The following is a 17251-nucleotide window of genomic DNA, read 5'->3' on the forward strand; positions in this document are numbered from 1 at the left end:
CACTGGATTCATCCTCATTAAGTTAAATGAGGGATTCATTAAAAGTAAAACACCGAAGATATTTTATAGTCTAATTTCTAGCAATGCTACAAATCAATCAAACTTCACAGGGTACCTTTTTTTCTTTGAAGTTCTAAATGAATAAAGAAAAAAAACCCAAACATCTAAATAAAGTAGCAAAGTTGTTTTAAACGTAGCACATTTGGAGCAAACGAAACGTGCATGATCAAGCTAATAGAAGAGAATCTCACAAAAAACCTCTGGTGTGATATTACCAGGAACTTGCAGTCGTAAAATCACATAGGAGTTTTATCACTGAACAAAACAGAAGGACATCTGCTTTTCTGTTACTGGTTTTAAAAATTACTGATTAGAACAGAAATCTGTAAATAATAACAGCTACATCTTATTCCACACTTACTTTCCAGTTGTAAATTGATGCTGTGATCCAAAAGATGTAAATATAATAATAATACTGTCAGCATTTTGCTGTCAGTAAATTTCAGTTCCAGAGGAAGGAGAGAACTTTCCTAAGCATTCACTTAGTGTACACTGTAGTGTACTTAAGAAAAAGTGCCCCAGTTATCCCAGTTCCCACTCTCCATGTACCATGACTGGGGGCTCGGGCCCTGTAGCTGGGGCTCAGGTGAGGGATGTCACCAGAAGAATACCTAGCCTTGTATGGCCATCACACCACAACCCCTTACTGCTTTTTCATATACAGAGAGATAAAGCAGCTACTTATGGGTCACTGGCTATCAAAAGGGACTTCAGGGCCTTTAGATGACAGCTAAAGGAGTCGAATGCACAGATCACCTTTTCCTCTCTGCCTCCTGTACTGGGCAAGGACATGGAAACAAATCAAAGGATTTTATCTTTAAATACCTGTTTTTGTGGCTGGTGCTGTCACCAGAACTTTGCTTTTTTTTTGACAACCAAATGGCCTAGATAGCATCTAGTCTGTGGGCACCGGATGGGGTTTGCCTTTCTCAAAGGGAAAGAAGGGTCCTTGGGGAAAAGCTAGTGGGGCTTCATTAGGTGTGAAGGGGTTGGGGGAAGTGAGCCTTCCCATGATAAGGTGTGGGATGGCAAAGCTAGATTAGAGGTGCAGGTTGCTAGCAGGGGCCCTGAAGGACCTGCTGCCTCAGAGGTGCTAGCAACACCGTAGCACATACAAAATCCTATGATGATGAAGCAGTGACTGCTGGGGGAATAGGAGAAGGCAGTGGGGAAAATCAAGGGAAATACTTAAAAGGAATTAAGGAGCTATCCATTAAGGAGGTGACAAGACCAGCTGCCCTGCGGACGTGCCTCTTGAGTAAGTGAAAGTTAGCTCAGACTGTAGAAAAGGGGATAGAATAGGTGAAAGTTAGCTTAGTGAGTAGCTTAGGTTTGCAAAGTAAAATTTTGTGCTGAAAAGACAGACAAGGAGNCAAAGTAAAATTTTGTGCTGAAAAGACAGACAAGGAGACAGTCTGGGGCATGTAGTCCTTGTAAAAACAGTGGTATACAGTACTAGGTGAAACAGTCAGGGGATGGCTCCCCCCGAAAGGTCACAGATTGCAGATGCTTTTTTTATATGTAAGCAGTTGTTCTACAGACAGCAGCTCTCCTATTTTTCCAAATAAAAATGATAGCTGCCCTATCTCTGGAATGCAAGGCAATCAGCTAGAACAGTACACCACAAGAATTAACAGAGAAGCAGCGGATTGGTGGACAGAGTTGCAGATGGTAAGATGGCTGGCTAGAGCAAATCAGCATTTCCAACTCGAATCAGGTCAGGAGTACACAGCAAGGGATACTGCGACCTTTCATCAGAAAAAGACCACCAGACGACCACCAAGGAAATACCACGCATGCGTAACAGGACTGGGACCCAGGGCAGGGAACTCACTGTAATAATGTCGTGGTTTTATGATTTTTGGTTATTGGTATTCCACGTCATAACATCATGTAATGACTCTACACCAACACATGCAGTTTGGGAAACAAACAGGAGGAGCTGGAAGCTACCGTGCTTCTAGAAAACCGTGATATAGTTGTTGCCGCTGAAACCTGGTGGGATGATTTCCATGACTGGAGTGTGGCTATCGACAGCTACAAGCTGTTCAGAAGGGACAGGTGAGGAAGGAGGGGAGGGAGTGTTGAATGTGAAGAGCTGTCCCTAAAGAATAGTCATGAGCAAGTCGAAAGCCTATGGCTGACAGTCCGAGACCGAGGCAGCAAAGGGAGCCTTGTGAACGGTGTCTACTACAGGCCACCCAATCAAGCAGAGCCTGTCAATGAGGCCTTCTACCTCCAGCTACAGGAGGCGTCACAATCACAAGTGCTTTTCCTGCTGGGGGACTTCAACCACCCAGATATCTGCTGGAAAATTAGCATGGAGAGCTGTAGGCAATCCAAGAGGCTCCTGGAATGCATTGAGGATAACTTCCTGAGTCAAGTAATTGAAGGTCCGACCAGGTGGGATGCAATGCTAGTACCCCACAACACCCTTCTCTCCAAATTGGAAAGATATGGATTTGATGGGAGGACTGTTCAGTGGACAAAGAATTGGTTGCAGGATTGAGTCAAGAGAGTGGTGATCAATGACTCCATGTCTGGATGGAGATCAGTGATGAGTGGTGTCCCACAGGGGTCGGTGCTGGGACTGATACTTTTTAATATCTTCATCATTGACACTGACAGTGGGGTTGAGTGCACCCTCAGCAAACTTGCTGATGGCACCAAGCTGTGGTGTACAGTTGACACTCCAGAGGGACACGATGCCATCCAGAGGGACCTAGACAGGCTCAAACAATGGGCCCAGGTGAACATCATGAGGTTCAACAAATCCGCATACAAGATCTTGCACCCGGGTCAAGCCAGCCCTCACTACCAATAGAAGCTGGGGGATGAAAGGATTGAGGGCAGCCCTGCCAAAAAAGACCTGGGGGTACTGGTGGATGGGAAGCTGGACATGAGCCAGCAATGTGCCCTCACAGACCAGAATGCCATCTGTATCCTGGACAGCACCAAAAGAAGTGCGGCCAGCAGGGCGAGGGAGGTGATCCTGCCCTTCTGCTCTGTGCTGATGAGGCCTCACTTGGATTACTGTGTCCAGATGTGGAGTCCTCAGTACAGGAGAGACATAAACCTGTGGGATTGCATATAAAGAAAGGTTGCAAAAATGATCCTAGGGATGGAACACCTCTCATACAATGACAGGCTAAGAAAGCTGGAGCTGTTCAGCCTGGAGAAGAGAAGGCTCCTAGGTGACTTGATAGCAGCCTTTTGATATTTATAGGGGAGCTACAGGAAAGAAGGAGACAGACTCTTTAGCAGGCTCTGTGGTGATAGAACAAGGGGTTGCCTAGAGATGTGGTGGATGCCCCATCCCTGGAGACTTTCAAGGCAAGGCTGGATCAGACCCTGGGCAACCTGATCTAGCTATGCATGTTCCTGTTCATTGCAGGGGAGTTGGACTAGAGGACCTTTAAAGGTCCCTTCCAACTCTAAGGATTCTGTGATTCTATGATGATATGACTCAGATTTGTCTCTCCCTTGAACACCCAAGCACACACAGGTATATATATACAAATATATAGACACAATGTTGACACTTACCCAACTTTTAATCCCTCTAACAATTTACTCCTCATAAAAAAGTATAGACGTTATATGTGTGAATCTTAAGCTCAGTCCTGCAAACACTCATATGTATTTACATCTGTGATTCCCCACAGAGAAAAAATATGTTCTTCAAATGTTTACTTTTCACAAATAAAATTTACCAGCAAAGTGACAATTATGAACACTCACGCACACAACACCTAAAGAGCAATGCTCTGGAATGCTTCCTGTAAAATATCCAATACTTCCTGTGCACTATATAACATTTTGTTAGAATACCAATTGCTTTTTCATTTCTATTTTATTTGAAAAATAAAAGAAAAAAGGAAAGGGAGAGAGTAGAGATGCACTGAGGAGTGCCAGATGTTAATTAAGTTTTATGGCTTCTGTATACATATGGCAATGCTATCTTTACAATATAATTCCAAAGTCAGTAAGATTTTCTTCAGGTTTGCCTAATGCTAATGCTCAAACAGTATCTCCATTTTGATTGTGATCTTTAAATAACATCTCAACTTCTGGATCTCTAGGCTAAATATTTTTGAAAGAAAAAACTAAAGAAAATTTTTTGTAATAGCTTTAAAAGGAGATTGCAAGTGTTCTTCCAAATTCACATGGGCCTTCATTTTATATCTTCTCAACATTTTACAGTTAGAAAACAACTATAAAAAGATACAGGTGTGAGAAAATGACATAGTGTCTTGACTTTGCATATTCTTCAAATATCTTCTACCAACTAGAAAAAAAAAAGAGGGGGATTTATTCTCTTTTGGATCATTGCTGTTGATATGCCTTGTAGCACCACTTTTAGTACCTCCTTAACTACATGCAGATTAGAATGTAATCCAAAATATGAATAGGTTTTTAATTAAAAAAAGGTGGCCTGGGGGCTGGAATAGAACTAGGACAGTGAGCTGGAAGTGTGGAGACCTTCCCTGCTTAGGCTATGTGTTCCAAGTTATCTTGTCAAGTCATTTGTTCTATCAGATTTGGTTTCCTCATCCACAAAATGATATGGTGACACTTGTCATCTTGAGTCCTACAAACTGAAAATACTTTGTGAGAGTTGAGCTACTGCCAGTATTATTTACCTGGGTATTGAGGACAAAGAGGCAGTAAAGCCAAGCAAATATATCTGCATGCTCCACTGGTGAGAAATTAGAGCTCTTGTTCGGAATGAAACTGAGTGTTTCTAGGGGTGAGAGGCAGCTTCCATCACAAAGTTGAAAGCCAGTGCTATGGCAAAACTAGGTCAATACAACTGGGTATCTACTGAATGCTAAGCTGTGCAACTCAACAAAAAGTTGGTCCAATTATTAATCCCTGCCTCTGATCAAGTCAGCAGATATATGCCTAAAATGCTGTCAGTGCTGTTTTGTAATTTTGGCCTTTTGACAGCAAAATTCACGTTGTGCTCTTGAATGATTATGCTCAGAAGAAGCTCAAACAGCAATGGGGAAATATCAGAATCTGTGATTAGAACACAAAGGTTTTGGCTCCTGGTCCTTAACCAAATGAGGTTGCTTTGGTCATGACTCAAATTTGGCTGTACAGAGACTAAGAGCCATAAGATGCCTTTATATGTCTTTCATATTAGAGTATCTTGTGGAATCTAAAAAGTGGATTCAAGAATGTGCAGGTGTAGTTGTCATAAAAACAACGATCAAAGGAATAATCTTTAGCCGTGACTATGCTTCAAGATAGAAGTTATGTACCAATTCACCATAGTATAACAAATAACTAAGACTTTATATAAAGTCTTGAATATATAAAAGTCATATATATATATGTCATATATACAAGTCATATATATGTATGAATATGCATCCCAGGGTCCTAAAGAAGCTGGTTAATGTGTTTGCCAAGCTGCTCTCCATCGTGTTTCAAAAGTTGTGGCTGTCAGATGAAGTCTCCAGTGACCGGAAAAAGGGAAACACCATTCCTATTTTTAAGAAAGGGAGAAATGAAGTCCTGGGGAACTACAGGCCTCACCTCCGTTAGGACATGTTAAGGCACATGAGGAACAAGGAGTTGATTTGAGACAGCCAGCATGGCTTCACCAAGGGCAGATCATGCCTGACCAATATGGTGGCCTCCTATGATGGAGTGATGACATTGGTGGACCAAGGAAGGGCAACTGATATCATCTACATGGATTTCTGCAAGGCCTTTGACATGGTCCCCCCCACATAGCTATCTCTAAATTATAGAGATATGGCTTTGAAGGGTGGAGTATTTGGTGGATAAGGAAAAGTATGCTATATATATGCTATGTATATTGATCATACATAAGTTGTATGATCAAAGCCAGAGAGTCGTAGTCAGTGACACTATGTACAGGTGGAGGCTGGTGACAAATGGTGCCCCCAAGGGGTGCATCTTGGGACTGTCTTTAACAGACAGACACTGGGATCAAGTGTACCCTCAGCAAATTTATGGATGACACCAAGCTGAGTGCTGCAGTTGGTAAGATAGAAGGAAGGGATGCCATCCAAAGGGACCTGAACAAGCTGAAAGGTGAGCCCATGTGAAACTAGTGAGGTTCAACAAGGCCAAGTGCATGGTGTTAAAAGTGGGTTGGGGCAACCCAGAAGACTGGGAGAAAAACTCCTCAGCTGTGTGGAGGAGGACTTGGGGGTCCTGACAGATGAAAAACTTAACATGAGCCAGCAGTATGCACGCACAGTCCAAAATGTCAACAGTATCTTGGGCTGCATCAAAAGAGGTGTGGCTAGCACAGCAAGAGAGGGGATTGTCCCCTTCTACTCTGCCCTTGTGAGGCCCCACTTGGAGTACTGCATCCAGGCCTGGGGCTCCCAGAACAAGAAAGACTTTGAGCTTTCTGGAACAGGTCCAGAGGAAGGCCACAAAGATGATCAGAGGGCTGGAGCACCTCTCCTATAAATAAAAGCTGAGGGAGGTGGGCTTGTTCAGCTGGGAGAAGGCTCCAGGGAGACCTCATTGCAGCCTTCCAGTACTTGAACGGAGCTTATAAATAGGAGTAAAATCAACTTTTTACATGCGTAGTTAATGATAGGAGAAGTAGGAACAATTTTAAACTAAAAGAGGGGAGATTTAGATTAGATATCAGGGGGATATTGTTCACTGAGAGGATAGAGAGGTGCTGGCTCAGGCTGCCCAGAGAAGCTGTGGATGCCCCATCCCTGGAAGTGTTCAAGGCCAGATTGGATGGGACTCTGAGCAGCCTGATCTAGTGACTGATTTATTGGGTGGCAACCATGCCTGCAGCTATGGGGTTGGAACTGGATGATTTCTGAGGTCCCTTCTAACTCAATCCAATTTATAATTCTACAATTTTATGATATCGTAGTTTACAGTTTCATAGTCCACTTATTCTGAAAAGAAAAATATCAAAACCAACTTATTCTGATAATAAAGGTTTGTAGTATACTATGGAGTCCAGCTTGGAAGACAGTTTCCTTCTTAAGCAAACAAATTACAATACTGGCCACTGAGCAGATGACTTCTCAAAGAATAGTGCAGAAATTAATAATCCGGCAATGCTTTAGCCACACTCAAGGAAAAGGCTATTTATGATAAAGCTAAAGATGTTATATATTTATGCTCCTGGCATAGATGTTTATAGTCATCTCTTAACGTAATTATTAAGGAAATCTATGAAGAGCTGCCCCAATTTTTCTTGAATGCCTGGAATCCAACACTAGGAAAATCTCCTTCTGTTAAAATTCTTGATGCATGTAATTCTAATACACATGAAGAAATTCCAGAGCAGATACAGATAAATGCTGTAAATAAAGTAATGGAATCAAAGATTTAAAGAAGTCGTGGTCATGATTCAATGATCCAGTGATTCTATGAACATAATTATTCATGAGAGAGTAAAGAATGAAATAAAAGTTACTCAAATGTGAATGAGATTTTCTTGCTTGGTAAAAATATTTTGTTCCCTAGAGACAAAAGCAACCAAGGCAAGGTAATTGCATGGTTTTGTACTTAAAAGGCACACTGTTCTGTTGTCGAACAATAGATGGCACTCTACTACTACTAAAAAGACAGTCTAACACTATCAGTGTTTCTGTAAGGCATGCTTTTGCCTCCAGCTTTAACTACTTAGCACATTTACAGTTTCTTCTGGGATAAATAACGCTGATGGTAAGTTTCTAGGTGCTAACAAAGCGTACTATAGCATTTTAATTCTGTGCGTGCACATTCTATGCCCTCCTGCAATTTTGTACCAAACACTAAGAGAAGATCAGCAGGGGAAATCAAGCATAAATTAGAAAGAAGTGTGAGATGGTAACAGTCCTGGACTGACAGAAGGCAGCAGAAGGAAAAAAGAAAGCACAAAGAAAAGAGAATGCCTCTGTAAGGAAAAGAGGAAAGGAATTAACAATAAAAAAATGTAGAGAAAGAAGGAAAATTCACTGTAACAGAGGCAGAAATCATAACTAAAAGCAAAGAAGCAAACAAAGTGCTGCAATCCACACAAATTTACAAGCTCGGAAATCAATGGGAGAATCAATTTGGATGGACTTGGTTACTTGCTTCAGGGAATACATCAGATCTCATTCCGTATAACACATTATAAATTGCAGGCTTGATGTAAGACCAAAGCGTTATTAAATTAATACTTGAAACCAATAAGGAGCAACAAATCAGGGGGAGTAAAACTTCAGCACTTAATGAAATTTCTCCTGTCGTGAAAATGCAATTAAAGTACTGCAAAACATTCAGGCACTTTTCCTCCTCAACGTTTATTTGGGGTTCATATTTGTTTTACTTTTTCATTGTGTGAAAGCAGCTAAGTGTTTTGCATCTCCTACATTTGGACTGAATATTTGTTTTGATCAGTTTTACTCTTTTATAGTAAGAGAATGATGAAAAAGAAATTGAGTATCCCTATCATTCTCCTATGGATTGTGAATCCATAGCAATTATAGATTTAATTTAGGAGATTAAAAATTGCAACTGATAAATGAAGGGGAAGAGCCTTCTGAAAACAAGTAATTCTTATAATAACTTACTGAAAGCAAATCCATTTTCAATTTGCTTATTTTGTGCTGCTGGCTACATTAAGGCATACAGTTAGTTTAGTATTCATCTCACACTCACATCTCTGCCTGTCTCTTTATTTTGAACCATCAATAAAATTGGGGTGTTGCAAAGATTTGGTGCTTTTTGGAACATCTAGAAAAAATTAAGCGCACTGGGTACTTTCAAATATCAGACCCTAGAAATTTTTTCAATTATCTGTAATCATGATGTAACCCAAATCAGCAGAGTAATATGGCTTTCAGTTTTTCTGTAAGATTTTTTCTTTTTCTGTTTTTATTTTTATTTTTTTACTTCTATAAGGATACTGACATCATACATCCATTCATGCATGTGCTGGGGTGGTGTTACAGTAGCACTCATCATAGAAAGCCCAGCAGGATATTTATTTATCTTACTGCTAGCATTAGGGCAACACCCAGTCCCCAGTTAAGGCCACCCTCTGTGCAAGCCACTATGCACACAGTGACAAGAAATGACAGGACACAAGGAAACAGTCTCAAGTTGTGGCAGGGGAGGTTTAGACTGGATGTCAGGAGGAAATTCTTTTCAGAGTGGGTGGTCAGGCATTGGAAGAGGCTGCCCTGGGCAGTGGTGGAGTTGCCATTTCTGGAGGAATTTAAGAGACGTGTGGACATGGCACTAAGGGACACAGATTAGTCACGGGTCTTGGTAGACCAAGTTGATGGTTGAACTTGGAGATCTCTAGGTTTTCTCCAACCTAAATTATTCTATGATAATACAACACAAAGCGTTCATGCTATTTACGAGTAGCAAATAGCAGGAAATAAGCTGTAGACAGAAATTACACCAGTTGGTTAAGTTCAAACATTAGTCACTGGGAAAAAAATGATGTCTCAGGATCAAAGTACCCGTCTTTCTCCTATGCATCATGGTGTCTGGCTTCACTGTGTGAGCACAGAGCTGTGCCTGCTTAGAGTCAGTTGGTTAATCAAGCCATTTCTTTTACAACACAATACTTCAAGTTTTCCTCCCATGTTTCAAAAAATTAGTGTTATCTATCACTGTCACAATGAGCATCAGGGTTCAGAAGGGTAACTTTGCCTTCTTATGCTCAGACAATGTTTTGTTCACATTCAGTGTCTTCATATTCATTACAATGTGCAACTGATTGTTGACTTCTCATCTCATTTTACAAAGTGTTGATGTACAAACAACTAAAACTTCAGCATGGTATGAGATGTTCACTAGAATATCTCATAGCAAAATGTAGTTTTCCATACTATATTTACCTGTTCTGCTTGAAAAGTATTTTATCTGCTTGACAGTGGTTTCTTTGGCGTTTCTTGTTGACTGAATCTTGGCACTAGCTATAGAAGCAGTACTTTATCCTAACTTTAATAATGAATATATTTTTTGTGCATTTATTTTCCAAACCTCATGTCTAACTTGTCACAAACTTTGAAGTATATTTACTACGAGGGAACCTACTGGGAGCCAGGCTTCAACCTGACTGATGCATGCATGAGTGCACTGGCTTATATATGGGCAATTTTATTTGCTTTGTGGGAACCCCTCGGGACTTTAATAGTCTTTCATTTTGTCCTTTGTAGAGAAATTAAAGCCTGCACACCAGGCAATGTTTTATGCTTACAGCTAGCGAGACAGAACTGGCATGCAGGAATAATTTCTTACTTGAAAAGTGAAACTGGTCTGTATTTTTACCTCAATGCATGACATTTACCTCAAAGGCACAGGAGCATGTCTCCTAGATTTGAAGAATTACACCAAATTCAAGAGCAACGATGTTGAACAAGTAATGTGCTCTGTAGCTTTGAAAGGAAGACGGTTATTCCAATACACTTATTTATTTATACTTTGTTTCATATAATCATTTATCTCTCTTTTCTGATCTAGGAGGCGTATTATTTACATGCTAATAATCAAAATAAATCTGGAAAGCTACATCTCTGTTCCACCTGCTAACCCCAGCACAGGCACAAACTAGAAAGGTTGCTTTCCATTCTGCTTTTAAAGACTACTGGTTACGTATTGAAATCACTTTTCTATAAACCATGACTGCTCCACCTTTTCAGTTTGTAAACGAAGCTAGGTGAGATGGAAATGGTGATAGGCAACTCCATCACACTGTTGGGAGACAGGAGGCATTCAAAGGTTAAAAGAATACCTAAAAATAGCAATGCCTCTAAGCCATGTTTGAAATATCAATACACAGTCCATTGGAAGCAAGCATCCAGAATCACTTTACATAAGACACTCTTGAAACACAAAGCTGCCTGTAATATCTGCCCTGTTCAGAACAAAAATTCTTACCCTTAGTCATCATTCAAAAGCTGTTTATTTGCATACTAATATTTATAGATGAGATACTCGGTCATGCTCAGAAATTACTTTAAAATTTCCATCAAAACACTCTTGATGAAAGAAATTGAAATCTCAGTTTCTAAGCAGCTCAGCAGTAGAGATGACTGGTATCATGTAAAATACAATTTAGTCTGAATGTCAACTGGAGAAAGAATAGTTATCATAAGTTAATGTCATAGCCTTGTGAGATAGTTCAGCAGGATTTCCAGGTAACAGGCTTTAGTTTTCATCCAACATTTTTCCTATTTTGAATATTCAGTTAAAATTGTTCATTAAAATAATTAAAAAAAAACCCTCAGATTAAAAATATTTTCAAATCCAAACATAGAATTTTCTTGTTTGTAACCCATACCGATAAACCATTAGGAAAGTTACTAATGAGAACGCACTGACAATGGCACCCAACACCTGTGAAGTTCATGCTTTTGTACACATCATAAATCTGTTGACCTCATATACAGTTATTAAATTGTGAAGAACATATAGCTTGAAAATAGAGAAAATTCAAGCTTGAAAGAAATCTCGACTTTTTTTTCACTTTCAGATTCTTTTGTTTTTGCAAAATATGAAGTCCACAAAAGCAGGCCTTAAGAATGTTTTTTCTTAGATATGAACCCAATACCTTAATTAAAAACCTATTAAAATTTTTAAAACATCTGTGCTAGCCAGCTCAATTACCATATATTCAGCAAGGTGGAAAGGAATAAATGCCACTGAATGCAGTTCCACCTGCACTTCTTTGTCCCTCCTATCTTTCATTTCTCCTTCAGAGGACGCACTAATTGTATTACTGCAGTGATGACACAGTCTGTCAGACAAGAGCCAGCATGGTGGCCTGAAATCTCAGTGTGTGCAAGGGATGCCTTGCAGGTAAAGCAGCCATTTATGAAATGCAACTCAGAAGCAATATAATAAGTCACCTAAATACAGGACTCTACTGATGGAAGCTGGGTTCCTAAAAGAGAAAAATAACTTTGTTTTGACAGCAAATTGAATTAGCTATAAACATATTTAGCAGTAAGGACTTCACAAAAACATTAGGCTAAATTGAGCTTTATTATAATGAAATATTTAGAGCTGAGCTGATTGCTTCTATTTGCTCAGTGGTGTAACAGACTAACAGTCCCCCTTTCCTACATGAAATGAAATATGACTCAGCCGAAGTTGATTAGTAATAATTACAAGCCAGATACTCTTCTACCTCTTGAATAGCAGGAGACCTGTGATATCAATTGCAGATTTCCACTGCTCTAATTGTTCATACACAATAGATGCAAGCTATCTGCGTGGCCAGTGCAGATTTTGCAATTTATCTAAAAATTCATGCAAACTGATTATCAAATTTCAATGGGAATTTAAGTCTGCAGGGTACCTCCTTATTATGGAGTCCAGCAGACCAGGTCAGAGACATCATAATAGAATTTCTTTCCTTAAATCTCAATTCAGCCAATTTTTCTTCTTTCTTTCTTACTTTTTTTTTCCCTAACATCAATTTCCTCATGAATTGGTTTGAGGAAAGGACAGGGGAGCGTAGTATGGCTTTTCTGTTTAGAGAGCGAAGTATAAAAACAAAACCTAATGTGAAGATGTTTAAGCACTGAGAGAGTTACCCAGAGCTTGTGAAACCTCTACACTGACAGAATTGTAGAGTCATTTGAATTGGAAGGGACTCTTAAAGGTCATCTAGTCCAACTCCCCTGCAACCAACACAGCCATCTGCAACTAATCAGGTGCTCAGACTCTGTCCAGCCTGACCTTCAGTGTCTCCAAGATGGGGCATCTACCACCTCTCTGGGCATTTGGTGACAGTCCCAGCTTCATTAGGCAAGACTTCAAGAAACTAGATCTAAATTGGAAATTAGCCCTGGTTTGCGCAAGAAGGCTGGCTGATCAGGACTTCATTTAAGACGCTGCCTTTCAGAAAGAAGCCCTTAAGCCATATGGGCCTTCCCTATAACAATTTTATTAATTAGTCTTGTTTTCAGTGGAAAATTAATACAAAAGTCATAACACATTTTAAATAAAAAGATAAAATTATTATTGGTTTTTTTTTTCAGTTTTTTAATATTTTGTATTGAGACTTGTGGCAAAAGCATTTTGGGCTTCACTGAGGAGTGGGTCATTTCCTATATCTACTGTTTTCCTTTCTCACTGCAGTGCAGTGGGGTTGTAACATAAAACAAAATACGAGCAAGACGACACCTTTCCTATGTGGAAACTTTGGGTTCCCACTTTGACTGTGACAGAGAAATGCTTTGAAATAGGATCTAGCAGTAGCCCATGACAAGTTATTGCCCCTGCCTACAAAATACTTCAGACAGTTTCACATTTCTGTGGGAACAGAGAAATTAGTGTAATGTTTTCTGGAAATTACATCAGTAACAGCAACCAAAATCTAAATAATTCAGTGTTAAATACCAGCTTTTCTAATATCATAAATATGCAAAAATATTAACTGTAGGTTATGAATTATTCATATTTTACCCAATTATTTCTGTCAAAATGAAGTCAGATGAGTACGCAGAGCTATGCTTCTACAACTAACATATTAATATACACAGACATACACCAGCATGGGATTACTGCTTTCCATCAGTATTTCTTCAACCTTAGACTAGGACACTGCTTTTCCAAAATGAATTCAGGCAAACAGTGAAAAAACAGGAAGACTTCATGGGGAATTCCCATGATTAGATGTAATCGTTTTACAGCTAATACACGTGAATATTGACACTAGTCAAGTGAGGTGAACCGAAGTGATTGAGATCTATGACAGATATTCTTGACAGATATCTCCATGAAAACTCAACTTTCCAATACAAATATCTAAAAAGGATCAGCATTAATCTGAAAGCATTTATTTCTGCATCTCACTGACTTAAATATCGAGGCATACAGCAACACAAGCAGTGAAATCCTGTGTGCACATGGGGAGTTCAGTGTCTGATGATATCTGAGAGCTCTACAGGCAGAGAATCATCTTACCCTTCCACAGAAATGGTCCGCTGCAAGCTCACTGTGGGGGGACGCGTTGCGGTGCTGTGCTGGGAATGACTGCGTGACCAAGAATAAAGAAAAGCTTTCGTTAATGAAATACACATTTCTTTTGTTCTTATTGTCTCTAACAGTTTAGCTAACACTAAAACGGGAAACAAACAAACAAACAAACAATCAGGTTGTTTTACACATAGCTATGGCATTTTGAGACTTCTTTTTTTTTAAAAAAAAAGACTCAGATGATCTCCTTTAATATCAGGTTTCACTCCTCATCAAGAAATTACAAGGAAGAGATTATGTCCCCCTTATCTTTTTAATTCATTGTTTTTTAAAGATAAATATACGCACACAATTCAGGGACTTAAAATAACTGACAGTAATTGTTCTGCAGAATACATTAACCACAAAACATACATTAATTTGACATCAGAAGGAAAAACAGTAAGACATAAAGTTTTCAGTCTAATTCTTAGTGTTTCTCAACCAGAATGCTTGGTGAAAGAGGGCATGCACTACTTGTAATTGCACTGTAATTTACCTTCGAATTTAACTAATTTCAATCAACATTCACTATTTCCATCTGATTTTAAGTAGCTTAAGCTTTTCCATATGAAATTGTATCAATCTAAAACACAATATAAAGAATAAAAAAAGGTATTTTCTATGGAAAATGCAGGATCTGTGAAATAAGAAATTATTTTGACTGACAATCCAGATGTCTAATGGCTGCTCTCGTATGCTATGTTTGGAACCTCAAAGACAGCTTCTGTAAGCCTAATGAATTACACAGCAAATGTTAACTTCAGTATTGCACTAGTGTATAATAACATTAATATTTATGAAAATATAAATGAATAAAAACAAATCAGATAGCTGCAACAAACTGTATTTCTTAGCCAAGACACTGTTTTATGAAAAACGAAAGAGCAACTACAAAAAAAAAAAGCATAAGTGTTTGTATTCTATAATTAATTTAAATGGCTACATCACATAGAGAGGCTAAATATTAATAATTAAAATTACAGATTAAAAAATCGTTCCTAGTTTTATATAATTTATTCTACTAACTGCAGGTTTTGTTTTGCTTAAAAGCTTTGTATACCACTCAAGGTGCTCGAAGGAAGCAAATCTTATTCTCAGTAAGAGCTAAGACACTCAGAATCAACAAATAATGAAGCTATTTTACATGACTCTTGGCCTGTGGCATAGCCACTATTGTCTGTCTTGCAGCAAAGATTGGATTTTTCTCAGTAGCACATAGACTTGTGACAAGTAGTGTGATGCTGCAGGACAAACAAATGATCTGCTACCTGCTTATACTCCCATTTGAGACCATTGTCCTCATGTTTTGTGTTAGTAAACTGCTGCTCTCAGCCTTGTATTTTGGAAGGTTTGTGGGAAAATACATTCCTCTTATGAGAAGAACTACAGTTTTATCTGCTTATCTACTTATCTACTTCTGTCTACTACAAAGCACAGTATATACAGGAATATCAGGAGTCTCTGACATCACAGTGTGAACAGAATTATTGAGTCAGAAGACATTGTAGAATAGTATGTTAGGAATACTAGTTAAAATTTAAAACATTCAGTTTGCATCTTGCATATGCTTAGGATGTGTACTTCTAAACTGTCTTCTTTACGGGTTCATGAAAGTTTTAAAATTAGGTTGTGGTTTATCTTCTGTCCCTCTTCCACTACATATGTTCCTCTGGAACGACTCCCCAGCTAAATGACCAACGAAGTGAACAGCCTCCCCCTCAACTTTCTCCCATACATGTGAGACAGAAATAGCACAGCAGAGCCATAACATCTCCATCTTTCCCTGTGCATTTGACTTCCAGAAATAGTACTCCCTGATGTTGCACCAAGAGCTACAGCTGGCCGAAGGAACAAGAATCCCGCTGAGTGGAGGGATGATGATGCAGGTAGTCATACAATCTTTAATGTTGGAAAAGACCGCTAAGATCATCTAATCCAACCACTCACCCATCACCATCATGCCCAGTAAACCATGTCACTCAGTGCAACATCTACACACTTCTTGAAACCTCCAGGGACAGCAACTCCACCACTTCCCCGGGCAGCCTCCTTTAACTGTGCCACCAGGCAAAGTAGATCGTCCACCTGCCCACACCAAACACAGGTGCTAGCCCTCTAAGTCACACTGCATGTCAAGATCTGTGCCTAAAGGAAAGATGGCAAAGCCAAGCCTGAGCTACATAGCCAATGCCAAACTCACAATGGATACTTTAAGAAAGCAGCTCCTATATTTGCAACAGATGGTACATATTCTGATGGAAGTGAATGTCCATTAACAAGGCGTGGCAAGGTAGCAACTTAAGGCTTCCTGCAAGAAATATGAGTGAATATTTCAAAAGTATTTGAATATAACACAGCATTTATCTGAGCTAACTTTCTCAGTCTTAGGTAGCATTCTTTTCCTATACAGAGCAATGTTGTCATAGGAAAGAGATGCTAAGGGTTGATATAGCACTTCTCCTTAGTAGAGCTGTGCTGTTATGAGCAGAGCCACAATATTTACATTTAACCACATCTAGCTGAACTGGCTTGAATTGTGAAAACTTTATTTCTTCTCCTAAAAAAGATTTTGATACCAGCAGATATATTTGTAAAACTCTGACCAGCTTCAAAATTAACAAAATTATGACAGCATTAGAGGTAGGATTTTCAGCTGCAAAGTACTAAAAGCAAATAATTGTTCATTCATATAATTAAGAATGAACAGTCACAAAATATATGGAATAGTAAAATTTGCAATATAACTGCGTTTGGATGTTGTTAATAAAACAATAGTTTATATTCACAAAAATAATTTAAGGAACGGTGAATTATTGCTGCTACACTTGAAGAGTCAAATTGAAGAAAGGGGCCAACCAAACTGCTGTGATAGATTCTCAGTCCCCACTCGAACAGCAATGTTGAATTTGACCAATGAACACAACTGCCTTTGAGGATTAATACTTAACCCAGGCTAACTGGTGCAAAACCTGTGGGTTATAACCTACCTGCCAGATCACTCTGTTTCCAATCATTTTATATAATGGGTCAATAAAAACTAAGATTTTTGTCAATACACTGTTCAAAATGGCCTTTACAGAAATAACAAAAACTCCCACTCCCAGTCTTTCCACGTGATCTGCTGTTTGGCATGGTACAATCTTATATGATAAGGAAGCAATTACTTCTCTAAACATAGGAATACCCATAGCTAAAGTCAGTACTGTCTGTGCTTTCATGA

The 17251-nt window shown here is 39.1% G+C and overlaps 1 protein-coding gene across 3 annotated transcripts in view; it reads right to left on the reverse strand.

Annotated features, from left to right (window-relative positions):
- DLG2 (discs large MAGUK scaffold protein 2) overlaps nucleotides 1-17251 on the reverse strand; it is a 1019534-nt gene that overhangs the window by 224398 nt on the left and 777885 nt on the right. For all 3 annotated transcript variants that reach the window (XM_021382614.1, XM_021382609.1, XM_021382622.1), the window contains one exon: nucleotides 13978-14046. In XM_021382614.1, coding sequence (XP_021238289.1) covers nucleotides 13978-14046 — 69 coding nt within the window. The remainder of the gene's footprint in view (nucleotides 1-13977; nucleotides 14047-17251) is intronic.

Source organism: Numida meleagris, chromosome 1 (genome assembly GCF_002078875.1).
Source record: "Numida meleagris isolate 19003 breed g44 Domestic line chromosome 1, NumMel1.0, whole genome shotgun sequence".
In the NCBI taxonomy this organism is placed as follows: Eukaryota; Metazoa; Chordata; class Aves; order Galliformes; family Numididae; genus Numida; species Numida meleagris.